The sequence below is a fragment of the Rhinolophus sinicus genome, chromosome X (assembly GCF_036562045.2).
Source record: "Rhinolophus sinicus isolate RSC01 chromosome X, ASM3656204v1, whole genome shotgun sequence".
NCBI classification, from domain to species: domain Eukaryota; kingdom Metazoa; phylum Chordata; class Mammalia; order Chiroptera; family Rhinolophidae; genus Rhinolophus; species Rhinolophus sinicus.
Genome location: NC_133768.1, coordinates 29,376,970 through 29,396,419, shown reverse-complemented (window position 1 = coordinate 29,396,419; position 19,450 = coordinate 29,376,970). Strand labels below are relative to the sequence as shown.

At 35.0% G+C, this 19,450-nt stretch overlaps 1 protein-coding gene across 1 annotated transcript in view; it reads right to left on the bottom strand.

Annotated features, from left to right (window-relative positions):
- Window positions 1–693: 693 nt before the first annotated feature.
- Window positions 694–19,450, bottom strand: part of CFAP47 (cilia and flagella associated protein 47) — a 374,794-nt gene continuing 356,037 nt past the window's right edge. The window contains exons 62-64 of the mRNA XM_074323826.1: window positions 15,418–15,579; window positions 7,321–7,489; window positions 694–1,313 (exon numbers count right to left, since the gene is read on the bottom strand). Coding sequence (XP_074179927.1) covers window positions 1,104–1,313; window positions 7,321–7,489; window positions 15,418–15,579 — 541 coding nt within the window. The 3' untranslated portion in view covers window positions 694–1,103. The remainder of the gene's footprint in view (window positions 1,314–7,320; window positions 7,490–15,417; window positions 15,580–19,450) is intronic.

Sequence of the window (19,450 nt, the reverse complement as noted above, 5' to 3'; positions counted from 1 at the left end):
ACCAAATGGAAAGCCTGGACATCTACTTACACCCTGCAGTAACAAGACGCTCCTGCTCCTCCTAACTGAGGTGGTTGGAGAGACAGGACTTTCACCCCCTCTCAGACACCTTCCTTGTGGTGTCACTGGAAGCCATGTGAGGAACAAGAACCCGAGCCCTCCTGCCATAGAGATGTCAGTGGAAGCCCAGTGGGGAGCAGGAAGTCCCACCCCATGCAGCAGTATTAAGCAGTCCCCAGCACCTGAGTGTCAATGGAGGCCAAGTGGGAAACCTGGACTTCTATCCTCCTGTGACAGTAACAAGTTGGTGTCCTGCCTTCTCCTGCTGGTGTGCTGTCATATGAAACCAACTAAAACAGAATACCAAACATGTAGAAGTTTCAAATAAAAATCCTTCTTCATATCAATAACCAGAAAGATCTTAATATGAATGAAAAAAAGACAATAAATACCAACACCAAGTTGGCTGAGCTATTACAATGGTCTGACAAAGATTTTAAAGCAGCCATCTTCAATAAATAATAAAATAAAAGCTTCAACAAGTAATTATGAATATGTTTGAAACAATAGAGAGTATTATCAAAGAAACAGAAAGACACAGCAGAGAAATGGATGATACAAGAACCAAATAGAAATTTTAGAACTGAAAAACACAGTAACTGAAAAACACAAACAAAAAATTAGATAGCACATAATATTCCAAACAGTAGATACAAGAAATGGTGAATCCTTCCATCTTATATGCTAATTTTTATCACTAATGTTTTAGACTCATTAGCAACATAAACATGAGAAACTGAGCAACACCAGTAATTGAAATAGTACCGTCATTGATTCACATTTTTCAGTTTTACTATAAATGTACTCCTGCACTTTAGAAGTGAACCAATCCCAGTGTTTGCATCCAGTCCATTTTTAAAACACACACATAACTCAGAAATTAGGCATAATATTCAGAGAATAGGTTTAGCATTAAAGGAATAAAATATATAAGACCTATTATAATTGAAATATTATTCTCAGTAATATTCCAAAAGACAAAATAACAGTCACAAAAGTATACTCAATTCTACTTAAGACCAAGAAATACGTTAGGAAAAACTTTATTTCTTCTTCAGTGAAGGAAAACCCTTGATGGTAGAGGACATCTTTGCCTGTATGTGTTTAGCATTTTCAAGGACAAAATTGCGCTGAAAAAGTGGCTTGCTGTTCGACGTCTTGTAAGTAGCGTCAATTTTGGCTTTTACATTCTTTGGTGGCTCAATAACTTGAGGCCATCCATTGACAGCATACAACTCATACGTTTTCTTCGTCTGGAAACAAAGAAAGGGAGAAATTTTATATAAAATATACAGGGACTGAGAAAAACGTAGGAAAATGTTTACCAAATTTACACTTTCTCTCTTCTCCATGTAAGGTATAAGAAAGGTATAAAACTGAAATGGCACCGATAATAAATAATTAACATGGAAATAAATTCAGGAAAGCATTTCCTTTTATGCATTGGAAACAATACCTTGCAAGATGAACTTATACATGAGAAAGATGAACTTTTACATGTGGCTCAGAACCGACTGATAATATATGTTGAGCTTCTGTTTTTCAGATTATGAAAGTACATAATATAACTGTTTGAAATTACTGAGCACGGTGCCAAAAAGATTAATGAGAATCATAATCTAAATACAAGTCAGTACCACTTATACAGGGATTTATTTTAAAATCCTTAATTTCTTTTGAATATATGCACAGGATGGCAATACTAAACTAGGCAGTCTAGCATTTTCTGCATGTTTGTGTTCATACTACTTAACTCCCATTGCCATTGTAAAATTTCCTGATGCTACCTGTGTTTATCTAGGACTTATTCCTCACAGTAAGATTGTACCATGTATGTTCAGAAAACTTATTCAGGACAAGTCCAGGCCTAGTGAATATGGCAGTAACCTCAGGGTTTAATATCTATCAAAGAATGTTAAGTGCAAGCATTTCTTGCATATCTGGAATGGCCCTATTTTAATCATAACTGACCCTTATTCCTAGTGTTCATAGTAAGTATGTATTCAGAATCAATGAGTCAAACGTGGAAGAAACCAAGAAATATACTGCAACTGAGTGAAATGACACTTTACTTCAATAAGGATGTTCAATTCGAAAAACAAAGCTACATCTTGGTGATTATGCATATGTCATTGTAAATTTTTACACTGCAAACGACCCGCTTCATGAGTACAAATGGATGAGCTACACAACGAGACCTACAGCCATGCCTGACACTTGGTACTCCTGAGTATATGAAGGAATGTACACGCCCATCTGACACCTAGTGGTTATAAATGGGAACTACAGATAGGGGTTTGTACCTTTGCCCAACACATCTCCAAGACCCTTTGAAAATAATTACCTACACAGACACTATTTTTAAAGTCCTTAATGTTATTGTATGCATTAAAGATACAAATAATTTAGTAATAAGTGATGCTACTTGTATATATGTATATGAATATAGTACATAATATATGTAATCCAAATATAAAATACATTTGTAAGAAGTTGTTCATGTCCTTTATTCCAACACTCTATATGGTAATAATGTTTATTTTATGAAAACTAAATATTATAGTTCTTATACCTATAGTTAACTTTTTTCAATCAAATTGTGAATAAAAATAATTATGCATTTATGGTTTTGAAAACATTGTAAAGATATGCTTCTGTATCGTCTACGCTCAATCTCCCCTTGAAAATATAAATTAAAAAACAGAAGTTAAAATAATATAAGACTAAATCAATACCTCCATGTTACTAATGCCTCATAGAATCAGTGTTGATTCTTACAAAAGAATGTCAAATTGATAACTATACTCAACTATGTATTGAATTAAAAAAATATTTAAAATGAATATTTTAATGATTGTTTTAAAATTACATTTATTGGGGTGACAATGGTTAGTAAAATTACATAGGTTTCAAGTGTACAATTCTGTAATACATCATCTATATACCACATTGTGTGTTCACCACCCAGAGTCAGTTCTCCTTCCATCACCATATATTTAACCCCCTTTACCTTCTTCTACCACCTTCCTCTCTGCCCTTACCCTCTGGTAACCACTAAAGTGTTGTATGTATCTATGAGGTTTTGTTTCTTTATTTGTCTTGTTCCTTTGTTGCTTACACAATGGAATACTATTCTGCTATAAGATGAAATACTGCCATTTGCAACAACATGGATGGATCTTGAGATTATTATGCTAAGCGAAATAAGTCAGACAGAAAAGGTTGCGAACCATATGACTTCACTCATATGTGGGATATAAAACAACTATTTTTTAAACAGATGGAATTTCCATATTTAGGTAACGTCTCTCTAGTCTGAAAGGGGATCAACCAAAGCCAATGCCCTCATGGAACGAATGCCCAACCTGTTTTAAAGGGCTTACACTTATGAATGGAAACTGATTATCCATTAGCAGATGTGGTCTGTGCCCACCCACATTCCTTGGCTGTTTTCATTCATTGTTTGCCCCAACTTCCAATTGCCAGTTCCTGTACTTCTTTGACTCTGTTTTTGAGAAATTCCAGAAGGCTGCTGTGCTGCCACGGGATGAACAATCCCTGGGAGCATTCCTCAATCAATGACTAAACAGTGGTAGCTGGTGTATAAAAACCCCAATTCCCTGACCCCTTTGGGTGTAAATATTCTAGTGTGTTTCACATTATCTCCCAGAAAACTCCCATGGGATTAAATTTCAGGTGCCCACTGTGGTAGTTGTCTTGATAAAATGCCCTTTTTTGGTTTCCATTCCTTTCTGTCTCGTATCCTGGCTTCTCTACATCTGTTTCTTGAAATCACATAGCAATTATGCTACTTGGACTTAAGTACTTATTTCAGGATCTGCTTATGAGGAAATACAAACATATACATATGCCATTTCCCACAGTTTCATGACAATGATAGAATGATTCCTTTAAAAGCAATGTATTACATACAAGGTGGACAATTAAGTTCATGAACTTGTTGCAACGATGTTGCTAACCGTTTTTTTGAGATCAGAGGGATTATTCATGATGAGTTTGTACCAACTGGACAAACAGTTAACCAAGTTTACTATTTGGAAGTGCTGAAAAGGCTGTGTGAAAAAGTTAGACGACCTGAACTTTTCGCAAACAATTCCTGGCTCTTGCATCACGACAATGCACCAGCTCACACGGCACTGTCTGTGAGCGGGTTTTTAGCCAGTAAACAAATAAATGTATTAGAACACTCTCCCTACTCACCTGATCTGGCCCCCAGTGACTTCTTTCTTTGCCCGAAGATAAAGGAAATATTGACAGGAAGACATTTTGATGATATTCAGGACATCAAGGGTAATATGACCACAGCTCTGTCGGCCATTCCAGAAAAAGAGTTCCAAAATTGCTTTGAAGTGTGGGCTAGGCGCTGCCGTCGGTGCATAGCTTTCCAGGGGGAGTACTTCAAAGGTGACCGTAGTGACATTCAGCAATGAGGTATGTAGTACTTTTTCTAGGATGAGTTCACGAACTTAATTGTCTGACCTTGTCGTATATATTACTTAAGTCTGGTTATGTCTCTAGTCGTAACAGGTCCAGCTATGTATATTACTTTTGTACAAACATTATGTGTTTTGTCTTGGATAACTATGGTAGTTTTCACATTTTATATAAACTATTTAACAGTTATCACATCCACCCTGAAAAGTGCTACTCTGAGTAGCACTGCTTTTTGTAACAGTCTGATCAAGTTAACTTAGTCTACCAAAGCTAGCTATATGCCTTGACAAATAGTGGTGAAAAGACAGTTTTTAATAATTCTAAACATGGTTTAATTGAAAGGGAACTTATGAAACTTGCTAACATGGTTGTTGAAGTTTGTGTGGGCTAATATTTAACTAAACTGTTCTTTAAAATCCTCAGTTTTATTTCCAAGTAGGGCACAATGAAGACCATGTACTTCATATATATATATTACAAGTATCAATTTAGTTAATGCTTGAAATTGACAGTTTCAAAAGATGATAATGTAAACAATAATTTTTTATTTCAATAATAAAATAACTTTTTAAATTCTTCACATTTAGCATGGTGTTGTCATTAACAGCAGGGTTTTGGAGTCAGACAATGTTTGAGCCATGATTTCAAAATCATTGATTTGATATATGCAATAACGTCTATGAATCTCAAAGGCTTTACACTTGGCATAAAAAGCCAATTTTAAAAGGTTACATAGAGTATGATTCCATTTATATGATATTCTGGAAATTACAAAATCATAAGAGATGGAGAAAAGATTAGTGGTTGCCAGGGGTAGAGAGGGAGTTATGGTGTTGAACCCGACTATAAAAGGGTTAACATGACATTGTTCCTCTGTCGTGATGAAAGAGTTTTCTTATCTCAGTTGTGACTGTAGTTATACACATGTATACATGGGTTCAAATTACCTAGAACCACACACACACACACACACACACACACACATAAATGAATGTGAAAAATGCTGAAAACGGAAGAGGGTTTGTAGCCTCGTTAACAGTATTTTATCAATGTTAATTTCCTCGTTTTGATAGTTTACAACAGCTATATCAAATGTCACTATTGGAAAGAAAGCAGGGAGGATTCTCAGGACTCTATGTATTATTTTTGCAATTTCTTGTAAGTCTATACATATATTTTTAAGTTAAAGAAATATGAGATTTATGAGTCAATTGGTAATTTGAACACTAAATATATATTTTATATGTGTTGACATTAGGGAATTGTTCATTTTTAGATGTGATAATAGTATCATGGCTATAAATTTTGTCTTTTAGAGATTAATAGAAAATATTTGCAGATACTAAGATGTCTGGAATTTTCTTCAAAATAATATGGAAGGTGGGGAAGGAGGTGAGAATATACTTGAAGCAGGATTGGATATGAGTTGATAACTGTTCATACTGGATGATCAGTGCGTGGAGATTAATTATTCTCTCCATTTCTACACATATTTGGAATTTTGAATAAACAGGGAAATCAACAAAATGGTGATTTCTTAAACACACTTCAATTTCCCCCACATAAGTTTTATCAAACTGTACCACTTGAGACTAAATGAAAATGTCATATTCTGAGTTGATGCCATATACCAATTTTTCTGTCACAAAAACCCACCAATTCTGCTGCCAGTGATTGAACTGTCAAATCAACACAGGGAAACCAGGCACAGATTTACTTGGCAAAATCTCCTAAGTAGTTAATTTCAGAAATGTCCAGTGTACGCTAGATAAACTAAACACCATCGCAATCTGTAAATCTATTTTTAAAGATGTCACTTAATCCCCTTAGATTAAAAGTATGCCATTATTTCTCAAGAAGCAGGTACACCCACATGATCATTTTAAATCAAGTATCAATGCAGCAAAGGGCTATGTGCAGCAAGACTCCAGAGGCTTTATATTTTTATTATCTGAGTTGTCAGAACTGAGACAGATGAAAATTGTAAGTAATTTTCTCAAGCAATACTCAACATTATTTTTTCCTTTATTCATTAAAGCAGTAACAACACATTTTTCTGCACATGGAATTGCCTGATTAGTGTCTGATTTAGTGATCACTCTGGCATCAGCAGTTGTGTCATGAAACACAACGACATGTCCTTTGTGCCTATGCTACTAAAACAGAGTGGCATTTTTTCATAAATAATTTCAAAGTTGCCTTTAGCCTAAATGTTCTTAGTAAAATATTTTTCTGAAACTTTATGGAGAAGTTTTGCTTACTGGATAAATTCTTTTCAAAATTTGTTTTTACCTTAACTCTTAATGAAATGATAACTTTAACAGACTAATGGCCCATTTTACATTGTGTCTTTTTCAATTCAAAATAAATTTTATCCTTTGTTTGATTTTCTTCATTTAGACTTTAACATTTTAACAATACCTTATGCCTTGATTAAAGGTTTCAAAAATCTCTATCTCAAATCACCTAACATCCTCAAATAGGTTATTAGGGAAAATATTATGTTAATATACAAATCACTTTGCAGTCAGTATTTATTTGTCTCTTCCACATTTCCTTAATATGGAAGGGAAATCATTTCTTACTTTCCACTGGTGATGACAACCTTTTTGTTATAGTCCATATTTAAAAGTTCTTTACTGGACAAAAGGAAATAAAAATAAGAGCAGTTGAAATACGTTGACTTTTGCAAGATAATGTTACAATTCTTTATCTGTGATCATTGGGTGAAACCTTTTCTCCCTCATTCATTTAATGTCTTTAGTGACATCAAACATCCTTGACTACTGCTTCTATAGAACTCACCTGTATTACCAATGTTGCTTTGTATTTCCTATTGACTATTCGGGGTTTAAAACCCACAACGATGTAGAGCTTATCGATGTCACAAGGAGGAAATTCTCCAGACTGAGGTCTTACAAAAAACTCAGGATCACTGCCAGGTAGGAAGGACGCAGTGAAATGCTCAGCAGATCTGGAACAAAAATATAAATATCATCTTTAAATTGTATCATTACCCTGTCTTCTTTGTGAGAACTGATGGATAGAGTTTATAACCTACTGTATCAGACTATAGTTAAACACTAATGCTGCCATGCAGCTATGAGTCTGATACTTGTTACCGCATGGAATGCTTACAGAATAGCGAGGAGGCATTTTAAAAATGACTGAAAAGTGTCATTTTTCCCAGTGTGACAAAACTGAATCTTAAAGATTTTTTCAACCACTATATAAATTGCTTTTCCCTATAAAAATGGGAATAACTCAATATCTTAAATGAAATTTCAACCATTTGTAAATAAATTCATATCTAAAATGCCATTACAAAGCCTTTGTTTTTACTACTATTCCAATGTGATATTTGCTCACTCTCCCTTAGTTTTCTACTTGTGAAGTGAGATGAAAGTACTTTACAGGTTCATTAAAGATACTTGGGCCTGAAGATGGGTTGCTATGATCTGAAGTGAACTGACTGACATTTAAGCCTCAAGTGACCATCTTCATGTCAAGGTTGATTGCATTTGAGATGAAGGCTGTGAAGGAAGTTGAGGGACTTCTTGGTAGAATAAAGCAGGAGAGAGGCACATACATGGGAGGTTGTAAGTGAGGGATTTAAAATCCAAACTGACAGGGGACATTAAGGTAGAAGGTAAAGAACAGTTCCCTAGAACAGATTGACAAGTGAAACATAGAAGAAGAGATGGGGTCTTCAGGTTGGGACTTACTCATCCGTCCAGCAAATGTGTATTGAGTATCATGGCAGAGGGTTTATAAAAGTGGACTATGGATATGGAAGGCCTGGATTGGAATCTAGGTACATGATTTCAGGCTACGTACTTAGCCTTTTTGTATCTCAATTTTCATATTTGTTAAATGAAGTTAATTCCTGTAAAGCCATTAAATCAGTGCCTGACATGTGGAGAGTGCTCTGTGAGGATTAATCAATATTAATATAGTAATCGTTATGATGTTGTTTTGAAACATTTTATTACCAGTGCTAGGCAAAGATGTCTGATCTAATTCCGAACAAAGTCCAGTACTGGAAATACAGAAAACATAAGAGAAATCACAAAGAAATAAAACCTATATATTGCCTAAGGGATATACATACGCACCTGTACCTACCTGGCTGGGAAGATAAGGCACATGCATGAAAAGAAACACAACAATTACACAGTGCTATAGGAGTTTAAGTTTTGACTGATCAAGTAAGATTTTACTGTGATGAGAGGAACAATAAGTAGAATTTAGATAAGTTGGAGAGGCGAAAAGAAGGGCATTTTAGAAGCAGAAAGAAAATGAAGACAAGTGAGAAGGAGTAATGGATAAGACAGGCTCTGAGAATAGTGACTTTTCCCCATAAGACTGAAGAAGATCTGTTTTAGACAACAGAAAGAGGAACTCTGGAGGTCTGAGTAGGCTGGGATCATAAACAGCATATATAATGTAGATGCCACCTTAGGTAAGAAATAGGGAACTGTCAAATGCATTTGATAAAGGAAGTTACATGTTAATAACATTGTTTTAAGGAGATTGGTTTTACTACAATGTATAAAATGAATTGGAATGAAAGGTAATTGCAATAGCTCAAACATGAAGTAAAAACCATCTGAAGTAGAATGGTATTAGTGAGATAAAATACATATAAGAATTAAGAGTGGCAAATGATAACAACGTTGTGTATAACTAAAAAACTATTATTTGGGGTGTTTATTTCCAACTTTTCTATGTGCCAATATTGCATTTGAGGAAATTATTGGTTACAAGGAAATCAGTTGAAACTATTTCACTAGCCCTGAAAAACTTTTTGAACGCATTAAATCAATTTACATGTAAACCAAAGTATCTACTAACTTAAAATATCTTTGGAAGTTGTTGAGTAAGACTACAACAGGTTCAAGATGGCTAAGTGAGACCAAGTCCTAACCAATGGGAGAGCTCGGTGATTATACATTTAACTGTCCACCATTCATTTGGAACTAAGCATATGAAAAGCATTCAGGCATGCCTGGTACCTTTGTGAAGTTAATTTCTATGGTACATACAGGGACCAGCATGAGCCATCATGAAACGCATGAAGGCAAGTCATTTGTTTTAGAAAAGAAAACCAGTAAGTTAAATGTTGCCTTCCTATATTCCACTTCTCAGGTGCTGTACAGCATAAGTGGGGAATGTGCTCACTATGACCCAGTAACATGAAACCCTTCATTCTCCATTCATCAAAGCTTAGCTTTCTGTGTTCAGTAGATCATCTCTCTCTCATTAACAAGGGATCTGACCTACACAGGCCGTACAGTCAAGAAAATTAGAGTAATTACCATTAGAACCTAGTCAGCACTTTAAATACAGAATTTCAGTGAGCATTTATATGCAACTATAGTGTAATTAAAAAAATTTGTACAGGATTCAATTCCAGTTGACTGGGGTAGGTTAACAAATACTCTCCCCCAAAAAGCAACTATAAAATAGGCGGACAAACTGTTAAAAATAACCATTTCAGCATTCTGGAAACTAACCAAATGTATACAACAGACTGAGAGGTGCTAATTCATGAAAATTGCAGAACTTCAGATACAAATAGTATAAGAAGTCACGAGCAAAAGTATATATATTGGAATTCGAGTTTCTGTTTCTGTATGTAAGGAGCTTGGAAATCACCACTCCATTCTAACGAGTAAAAAGCTAAACAGATGGAAAAAAATTCAACAAATCTTCTTGGATCCAAAAGAGAGGGAAAGGAACACGGCAAAGTACTGATCTCAAGGTTAGACAGAAAGGGCAAATACAGAGAGGCACAATTTACTGGAGCAGAGACCCACAACTGGAAACCACCAGAGGAACCAGCACCAGGATACGAAAATCTGAACCGTAATTGACTAATTGTTGAGGTTCCATGCAGACAAGTCTGAGAATTAAAAACTCCAGGGGAGCCAGTCATAGGGAGGCCCCACAAAATTGTAAGATTTACCTCCACTAGCTTGAGCATATCCCCATAGTAAATACCAGAGAAAAATATCTTCATGCTTCTTGCAGAGAGAGGGGAAAAGGAACCATTTTGAAATACCCCAGAGCACTGTTCTTAACAAGGTCTGCCCTCAGGGGAAACCAGTTAATCAGAGCCTAACCTGCTGAGGTATTATCAGAGCCTAACTGACCTGAGGAATGGAAATACCCAACTCCAGCCCAATCTAGCCATGCTGTCCCACCTAAGGGGCGAGAAAAACTGAGAAACATTTGTGAAGTTCACAGTCCAGAGATATAAGATCACTAAATGACTGAGACCTAATCATAGGACTCTACAACTCTTCCCCTCTTCCCACACCACATGATCATGCCACTAGAGGTATTTGACAGCAGTTCCTTCTACCAAGTATAACATGTCTGGCTATCAATAAAGTATTTCAAAATACACCAAAAGGCAAAAAACACAATTTGAACAGACAGAGTAAACATCAGAAACAGATGTGACAGGGATGTTGGAATTATTAGAATGGGAATTTAAAACAAGTATGATTAATATGATAAGGGCTCTAATGGATATGGTAGATAGCATGCAAGAACAGATGGGTGGGCAATATAAGCAGAGAGATGGGAATCCTAAGAAAGAAACACAAAGGAATGCTTGAGGAAAAGAAAAAACAATCACTATCAGAAATGAAGACTGTCTTTGATGGGTTTATTAGTAGACTGGACACGGCTGAGGAAAGAATCACTGAGCTAGAGGATATATCAATAGAATCCTTGAAAACTAAAAAGCAAAGAGAACAAAGACTGAAAAGAAAGAACAGAATATTCAAGAACTGTGAGACAACTACAAATGACGTAACATACATGTAATGGGGATACCAGAAAAAAGAAGAGAGCAAAGAACAGAAGAAATATTTGAAACAATAATGACTAAGAATTGCCCCACATTAATGGCAGACATGAAACCACAGATGCAAGAAGCTGACAGAACACAAAGCAAGACAAATGTAAAAAAAAAAAAAAAAAAATCCCCAAAACAAAAAAACAAAACTGCATCTAGGCATATCATTTTTAAATTAGAGAAGCCAGAGGGGGGAAAAAACACCTTATACATAGATGAACAAACATAAAAATTACATCTGACTTCTCAGAAGCCATGCAAGCAAGAGAGTAGAGTGAAATATTTAAAGTTTTGAGAGAAAACAAAACAAAACAAAAAACCCCAGTAACCTAGAATTCTGTACCCTGTAGAAACATCCTTCAAAAGTGAAGGAGAAATAAAGAGTTCATCAGACAAACAAAAATGGAAAGAATTTGTAGCCTGTAGACCTGCCTGGCAAGAAATGTTAAAAGTTACATAGAGAAAAGAAAAACACTACAGGTCAGAAACACGGATCTATATAAAGAAAGGAAAATCATGGAAAAAAGAATAAGTAAAGGTAAAATTTAAAAAGGCATATTTTTATTATTCTTAATTGATCTAACATAACAGTTTGTTCAAGTCATAATAGCAATAATACTTTGGATATGTATCATTATGTGTGTATATGTATGCTTATATATACTTAATATATAAGTGAAATGAATGACAGCAGTGAAACAAAGGCCAGGAGGTAGAACTTAGGATCATTTTGTTATTATAAGATACTCACATTACCTGTGAAGTGTATAAGTGTCATTTGAAAGTGTAATTGCATTACATATATATATATATATATATATATATATATATATATATATATATATTGCAAACTCTGGGGCAACCACTAAAAAAAGTAAAAGAAGAAATATATGTAAAAAAAAAAAGAAAATGGGCTCATAAGATTTTCAATTAAATTCATGTAAAGCAGAAAAAGAATGGAAGACAAAAATAAGTACAAAGGATAAGGTCAACAAATAAAAACAGTAATGAATATGGTAGATATTCCAATCCAGCTGTATCAATAATCACTTCAAATGTCAATGGTCTAAATACACCAGTTAAAAAATAGATTATCAGAGTTGATAAAAAAACACGATCCAACTAGATTTATTGGGGTGATTACTTTGTAAATTATATGTCTAATCACTATGTTGTACATCTGTAACTAATATATGTCAAGCATAATTGAAAAAATAAAATTAATATCCTTAAAACGACCCAACTACATGTTGTCTACAAGAAACCCACTTTCAGTATGAAGACACACATAGATTAAAAGTAAAGGGATGGATAAAAATACACCATGCTAACACTAATTGGAAGAAAGCAGGAATGACTATATGGATTTCAGAAAAAGGAGCAAATACAATGGAGCAGAGACAGTCTCTTCAAAAAAATGGTGCTGAAACTACACAATCACATACAAAAATCATTAATCTAGACACAGACTTAATTACACTCTTCTCAGAAACTAACTCAAAATGTATAGTAAACTTAAATGTAAAACACAAAACTATGAAACTCCTAGAACTTAACATAAGAAAAAACTAAGATGACCTTGGGTGTGGTGATGCCTTATTAGATACAATAGCAAAGACTCAATTCATGAAAGAAATAATCAATAAACAGAACTCTGTGAAGGATAACATCAACACCCACAGACTGGGAGAAAATGTTTACAAAAGACACATCTGATAACAGACTGTTATCCAAAACATACAAAGAACTCTTAAAACTCAACAATAAGAAAACCAACAGCCCATTTTAAAAAAATGGGCCACAGACCTTATCAGATACCTCAGCAAAGACATACAGATAGCAATTAAACATCTGAAAAGAGGCATCACATCATATGTCATCAGGAAAATGGAAACTGAAACTAAAATGAGGTATTATACTTCTATTTGAGTAGCCAAAATCTAGAACACTGACACCATCAAATGTTTGTGAGGATGTGGAATAACAGGAACACTCATTCATTGTTGTTGGGTACAACCGCTTTGTAAGACCATTTGGTGATTTCTTACAGAACTAAATATCCTCTTACCATAGGCTCCAGCAGCTGTGCCATTTGGTATTTACCCAAAAGCATTGAAAGCTTTATATCCACACTAAAACCTGCACCCAGATGCTTACTTATATCAGCTTTATTCATAATTGCCCAAACTTGTAAGCAGCCAAGGTGTCCTTCAGTGGGTGAGAGGATAAATCGTGATGCATCCAGGCAGTGGAATATTATGCAATGCTAAAAAAAATGAGTGATCAAGACATGGATAAGCCTCAAGTAATTATTACTAAGTAAAAGAGGCAAATCTGAAAAGGCTACATACTGTATGATCCCAATTATATGACATTCTGGAAAAGACAAAACCATGGAGAAAGTAGAAAGACCAGTGGCTGCAGGGGTGGGAAAGAGAGATGAATAGGGAGAGCACTGAGGATTTTTAGGGCAGTGAGAATATTTTGTATGATACAATCATGGTTATATGTCATGCTTTTGTGCAAACCCATAGAATGTACAACACCAAGAGTGAACCCTAAGGTAAACTGTGGACTTTGGGTGGTTATGTGTCAATGTAGGTTCATTCTGGTGAGTGATCTTGATAATGGCAGAGGCTATCTGTGTTTGTGTGGGGCAGGGGGTGTAAGAAAAATCTCTGTACCTTCCTGTCACTTTTGTTGTAAACCTAAAGTTGCTGTAATAAAAACAAAGTTTAAAAACTGACATATTGGGGCCGGCCCGGTGGCTCAGGCGGTTAGAGCTCCACGCTCCTAACTCTGAAGGCTGCTGGTTCAATTCCCACATGGGCCAGTGGGCTCTCAACCACAAGGTTGCCAGTTCAATTCCTTGAGTCCCACAAGGGATGGTGGGCTCTGCCCCCTGCAACTAAAATTGAACACGGCACCTTGAGCTGAGCTGCCGCTGAGCTCCCAAATGTCTCAGTTGGTTGGAGTGCATCCTCTCAATCACAAGGTTGCCGGTTCACTCCCGCAAGGAATGATGGGCTGCACCCCCTTCAGCTAGAAACGGCAACTGGACCTGGAGCTGAGCTGCGCCCTCCACAACTAAGACTGAAAGGACAACAACTTGAAGCTGAACAGCACCCTCCACAACTAAGATTGAAAGGACAACAACTTGACTTGGAAAAAAGTCCTGGAAGTACACACTGTTCCCCAATAAAGTCCTGTTCCCCACCCCCAATAACATCTTTAAAAAAAAAACACTGACATATTGAATGATTTTGTTTATATGAAATATCCGTAAAAAACAATATTAGAGAGACACAGAGCAAATCACTGGTTTTCTGAGACTGGGGGTGGGAGTGGGGGTTGACTCAAAAAGGGCTTGAGGGAAATTTTGGGGGGGATGGAAAGTAATAAACCTGGAATGTGGTTATGATAGAAAATTCTACAAAGTTTCAAAAAATGTATTGAAACATACACAATGGGCGAGTTTTATGGTATGCACATTATACCTCAAAAACAGCAGTAAAAATGTATTTGACATGTGAGGTAGGGGAAAGTATTGTGGTCACACTGCCTATGTTATCACAAGTATAACAAAGATAGCTATGGTTGAGCAGAATAATAATACAGAAAATAGAATCAGTGTAAGTAACCCCAATCATCTACTTAGTTAAACCACTTGATAACCCAAACCATTAAAATTTACTGAAAAACATTCCACCTATCTTTGGAAAAAATACATTAAAATATCTTTTGAAAAACAAATATAAATATTATCTTCAATTTCAATATCTAATTATTTACTTTTGCTTCTTGTGGTTTTTTTTTTTTCTCTTTTTTTTTTGGTCTTCATTTGTAGACCGTATTTCCAGTTTTTAAATAAAAATTATCAAATATATAAAGCTTTGATTCATAGAAGCACTACTGCTCTGGCTTAACCAGCGTAAGATGACATACTAGACTTTTGTATTTTAAATTTTGTTTTCCAGTTCAACATGCATTACATTCACAAAACCAGTTACATACTCTTGCTTGATATATATTACCTTTCCCTACTTGTCAATGGGAAGTCAACAGTTGCTTCTTTAAATAAACAAGCCCCCTCAATATTGATGACACCACACAAATCAGGCTCTGTAGCAACCAGCGTTACTGGAAACTCCCAGATCCCATCTGATATGCACTCTATGTTCAGTGTAATTTGAGACCTTTGAATAGAAAAAGAGATTAGAAAGCATACTACAGGGAAACAAGCAAAGAGAATACAATACGGTAGATCAATATCTAAGGTGAAAATGTAAGCAAACCTTGTAGTTTCAGTAAAAACACTAGGAACTTAATTCTTTAAAAAAGGTACATGACTTAATTACGCTTTAGGAATAATTTTTAGATCACGGGTTATAATATCATTCTCCTTTTGAGGCAATTATTTTGTAGCACATCTTACTTACACTCTAGTTATTTACTAAGAACCAATACCATATGCAGAATCGACTGCACATTTTCTGTAACCAGCATCGAATATCAAAATATGGAAGAATAAGGGTGAAGGGTAAAGGGACCCAAGTGTTATTCTAATAGATATTACATATGGGGATTGTCTGTTCAAAATGAAACACTATGAAAAAGTTTTTTCAACCCTTAGTTCATAGAGAAAAATTATATTTTCTGTGAACACTTAACAGAGCCCCATAAAATCGACTTAAATTGAAACCTTTAAAAAATTAAATTATAATTGATAAAGACCACAAATGCCTTACACAGTAACATAATTGCTTGACAGTTAAATTCATGAAGAGAGTAGAGATAGCCTTTCAAAGCCTTTGGCTATGAAGATGAGTGGAGACATAGGGTAGTAGCTGAACTTGAGGAACGGTTACCTGTTTGCTTGCTTAGGATTGTGGAAATGACTCAAACATGTAATGGTGCGGTTGCAATATCATATGTCACGTTGGACCAAGAAATCACAATCCTCTTATGTCAAACTGACAGGAAGAACAGTTCTGGGATCTCTGATCCTCTTTAGATCAGACTGTAAAATTATTCGACCATTTGGGGAACAAGTGAACAATCTCTTACTGAATTTGAAAGCTACACAGCCTAAACCAGCAATTTCACTATTAGTAATTTCTCCTGGAGATATGCCTCAAAGACTCAAGAAGCAATATGTATGTATAAGGATGTTCACTGCCACATTATTTATACTATCAAAAAAACTGGTGCCAAAATTTAAAAAAATACTCCATCAATAGACTGCTGGTAACAATAAAGTACATTGCACTGAAACGGTAGAATACTGTGCAGTATAACTTAGCCCATGACCACTGATATATCTTATTAAACATACTTGCATATGCAAAATGTAAACCCTACACTTAACCCTCTCTCATACTCTCCTATCTTAGTAAATGAAACTATATTCCTCTCGGCACTATTTCAAGAGCACTATTTCAATAACTGGTCTTCCTCCTACTCTTGCCATCTTCCAAGGAGGAAAGGACTTACATAATTTCGAGCTGTTGTTTTATTTTGTTTTTTCTTATTTAACTCTGTAGCTACCTTTGAACCATCCCAAATGAATCTGGAGCAAGGGATGGCAGAAGTAAACGAATATGCACATATATGCACAAAACAGAGTTGCTAAACAACATCAGATTGTCACCCAGCACTTAGAGAATTTTATGAATCATGTGCCTAAGCTGTCCTAAATCAGTCACCCAAAATTTATCCTGTAGTCATTTCCAATTGTTTCCAGCAGAAAAGACAAATTCATAACCTCAAGACCCTATGTGATCAGATCCTGGCCAAACTCTCCAACCTTACTTATTCCTGTGCTCACTGCGTTAGAGAAACACTGGCCTCCTTACTATTCAGTATTCATGCCAAACGTTCTCCTGTCCCATGGCCTCTGCATTTATTATTTGCTCTGTCTCAAATACTCTTCCAAGCTCTTATCTCTAAGGTCTTTGTTCAGACATCATCTCTTCATGTAATCTTACCTGTCCACTTATCTAAAGTACATCCTTCATAGTTCTCTATTTCCCCTTATTTATTTCCTTCTCAGGACAATCTTAAATGTTACTGTTTACGCATTTAATTTAATTCTCTCACATATTAATTACTCATTTGGCTACATAAACCAAAAGTTCAGGGATTTTGTCTCTCTTGCAGATGCTAAATGATTTTTGAATAAATGAATGAACATGTTCAAATAAACAACATTGACTAATTTCATTCAGCAGGACAGTTATTTGTGTTAGTGGGAAGCTACTGAGTCAAACTGTTTGGTACACATGGTGAGGAGGACTACTCAATTTCTGGGATGACCATCTGAATCATTTTATGGTCAATACTGTGGATTCCTAACAATGTACATATATGAATTTCTTACTCCAACTTGTTTCTCCCCAAACTCTGTGAAATAGAACTTTGGGTTCTCATTCTAGCCATCTCTTCAGCAGGTGAAAAGTTCCAGGAAAAAGTTGAGCTAAGATAATTACTATTTCTAAAGATACCCTAAGACAAATGATATCTATCATTTCTCTATGAAAAAAATGTTTACACCTGTGCTAATTTAGAATCATCAGACTGATTCATGACAATATTAACAATTGCTCTCTTAAGTTTTTGTATCGGACCCTTGATTTTTATTTAAAGAAAAGTTCAAGACCTTTAGGAATAATATTCTTATTTTTCTTTTTTTTTTTCTTTGTAAAAACCACCACCTAGGGCCCTGGACATTATTTTTATTATGTATAGCACTATTCTGCAGAAAGGATGGATGCTAAAAATTACCCTGTATTTATTGTTGTGAAATAATATTACATTTTCATTTACCAAAACATGAAAATTTGTTTTCCTTTTTACCTTGCTAATCAGGAAGAGAAGAATTTAATACTTATTTTAATGATCTAGGTAAAGCATGGTTTGGGTAAATTTTTTCTTCTTCTTTTTTCATAGTTTAGAGCTATTGATTTTATTTTAGTTTTTCTCATTTAACTGTACATCTTGCAGTGAATCACACCAAATATATATGGAAGGAAGAATGACAAAAGTAAATGAATTTATAAATATATACACAAATAGAATTATTAAACTACATCAGGATATCATATAACACTCACAAAAATTTATGAATCATGCATACAAGTTGTCCTAAATCAAATATTCTCAAATATTCACCAAGATGCTCAAAATCCACAAAATGTTAAATGAGTATAAATTCACATTGGTTCTGCTCATAATCACTAACGATAGCATTCTTTCCTTCTGGTGGTTGCTGGCAATTTCCATATCACTCAATTAATACAATACAAAGCTAAATGTGTAACAATATTAACAAATAAAAAGGAAACTATGAAAATGAAAGAGACATTAAAAGAGGGTAATATCACTGTTTACAGTGTACTTTCTTCTTGCAGCTTGATTTTATTACTGCTTCCTGAAGATGACTCTGGTATCTTAGTTTCTGGACTCCATATTCAAAGCTATTTAAATACATACTACATCAGCTACATAGTTAAACTATGGAAATGACTGAAAGCACAAATAATACTTTCAATTGTTTTTTCATTATCAGGCTGTATTTTGTACTTTGTGTATACTGTGGTTCTGATCAGTATCTCTGCGTTAAGATGTAAATAAAGTCCTATTTCAGGTCCTGCTTCCAATGTAACATATCATATAGTATTTGCAGGTACTAAGTATCAATTGCTTAAAAAATAAATATAAAGACACTGGATGAGGCTTGCCAGTGGACAGATCTTCAAAGCTCATTTGAACAGATTCCAATATGATACTCTTAATCCTTACTAAAGGATGTGGAATGTTTCAAGTGGAAAAAGGGTAATGACAGCAATTGCAAAGTAGAACATACAGAGGGGGGTGCCAAAAAAGGTATACACATTATAAGAAAGGAAAAAACTGTATTAAAATTGTAATACTCAATATATACCGATAACAAAAGATAAATACAAGTCACGTTTCACTTCTGCAATTACCAGGGGTGCTCAAAGTGGTTACCATCAGCAAAATTTTCATACAGTTTTTTCCTTTCTTAAAATGTGTATACATTGTTTT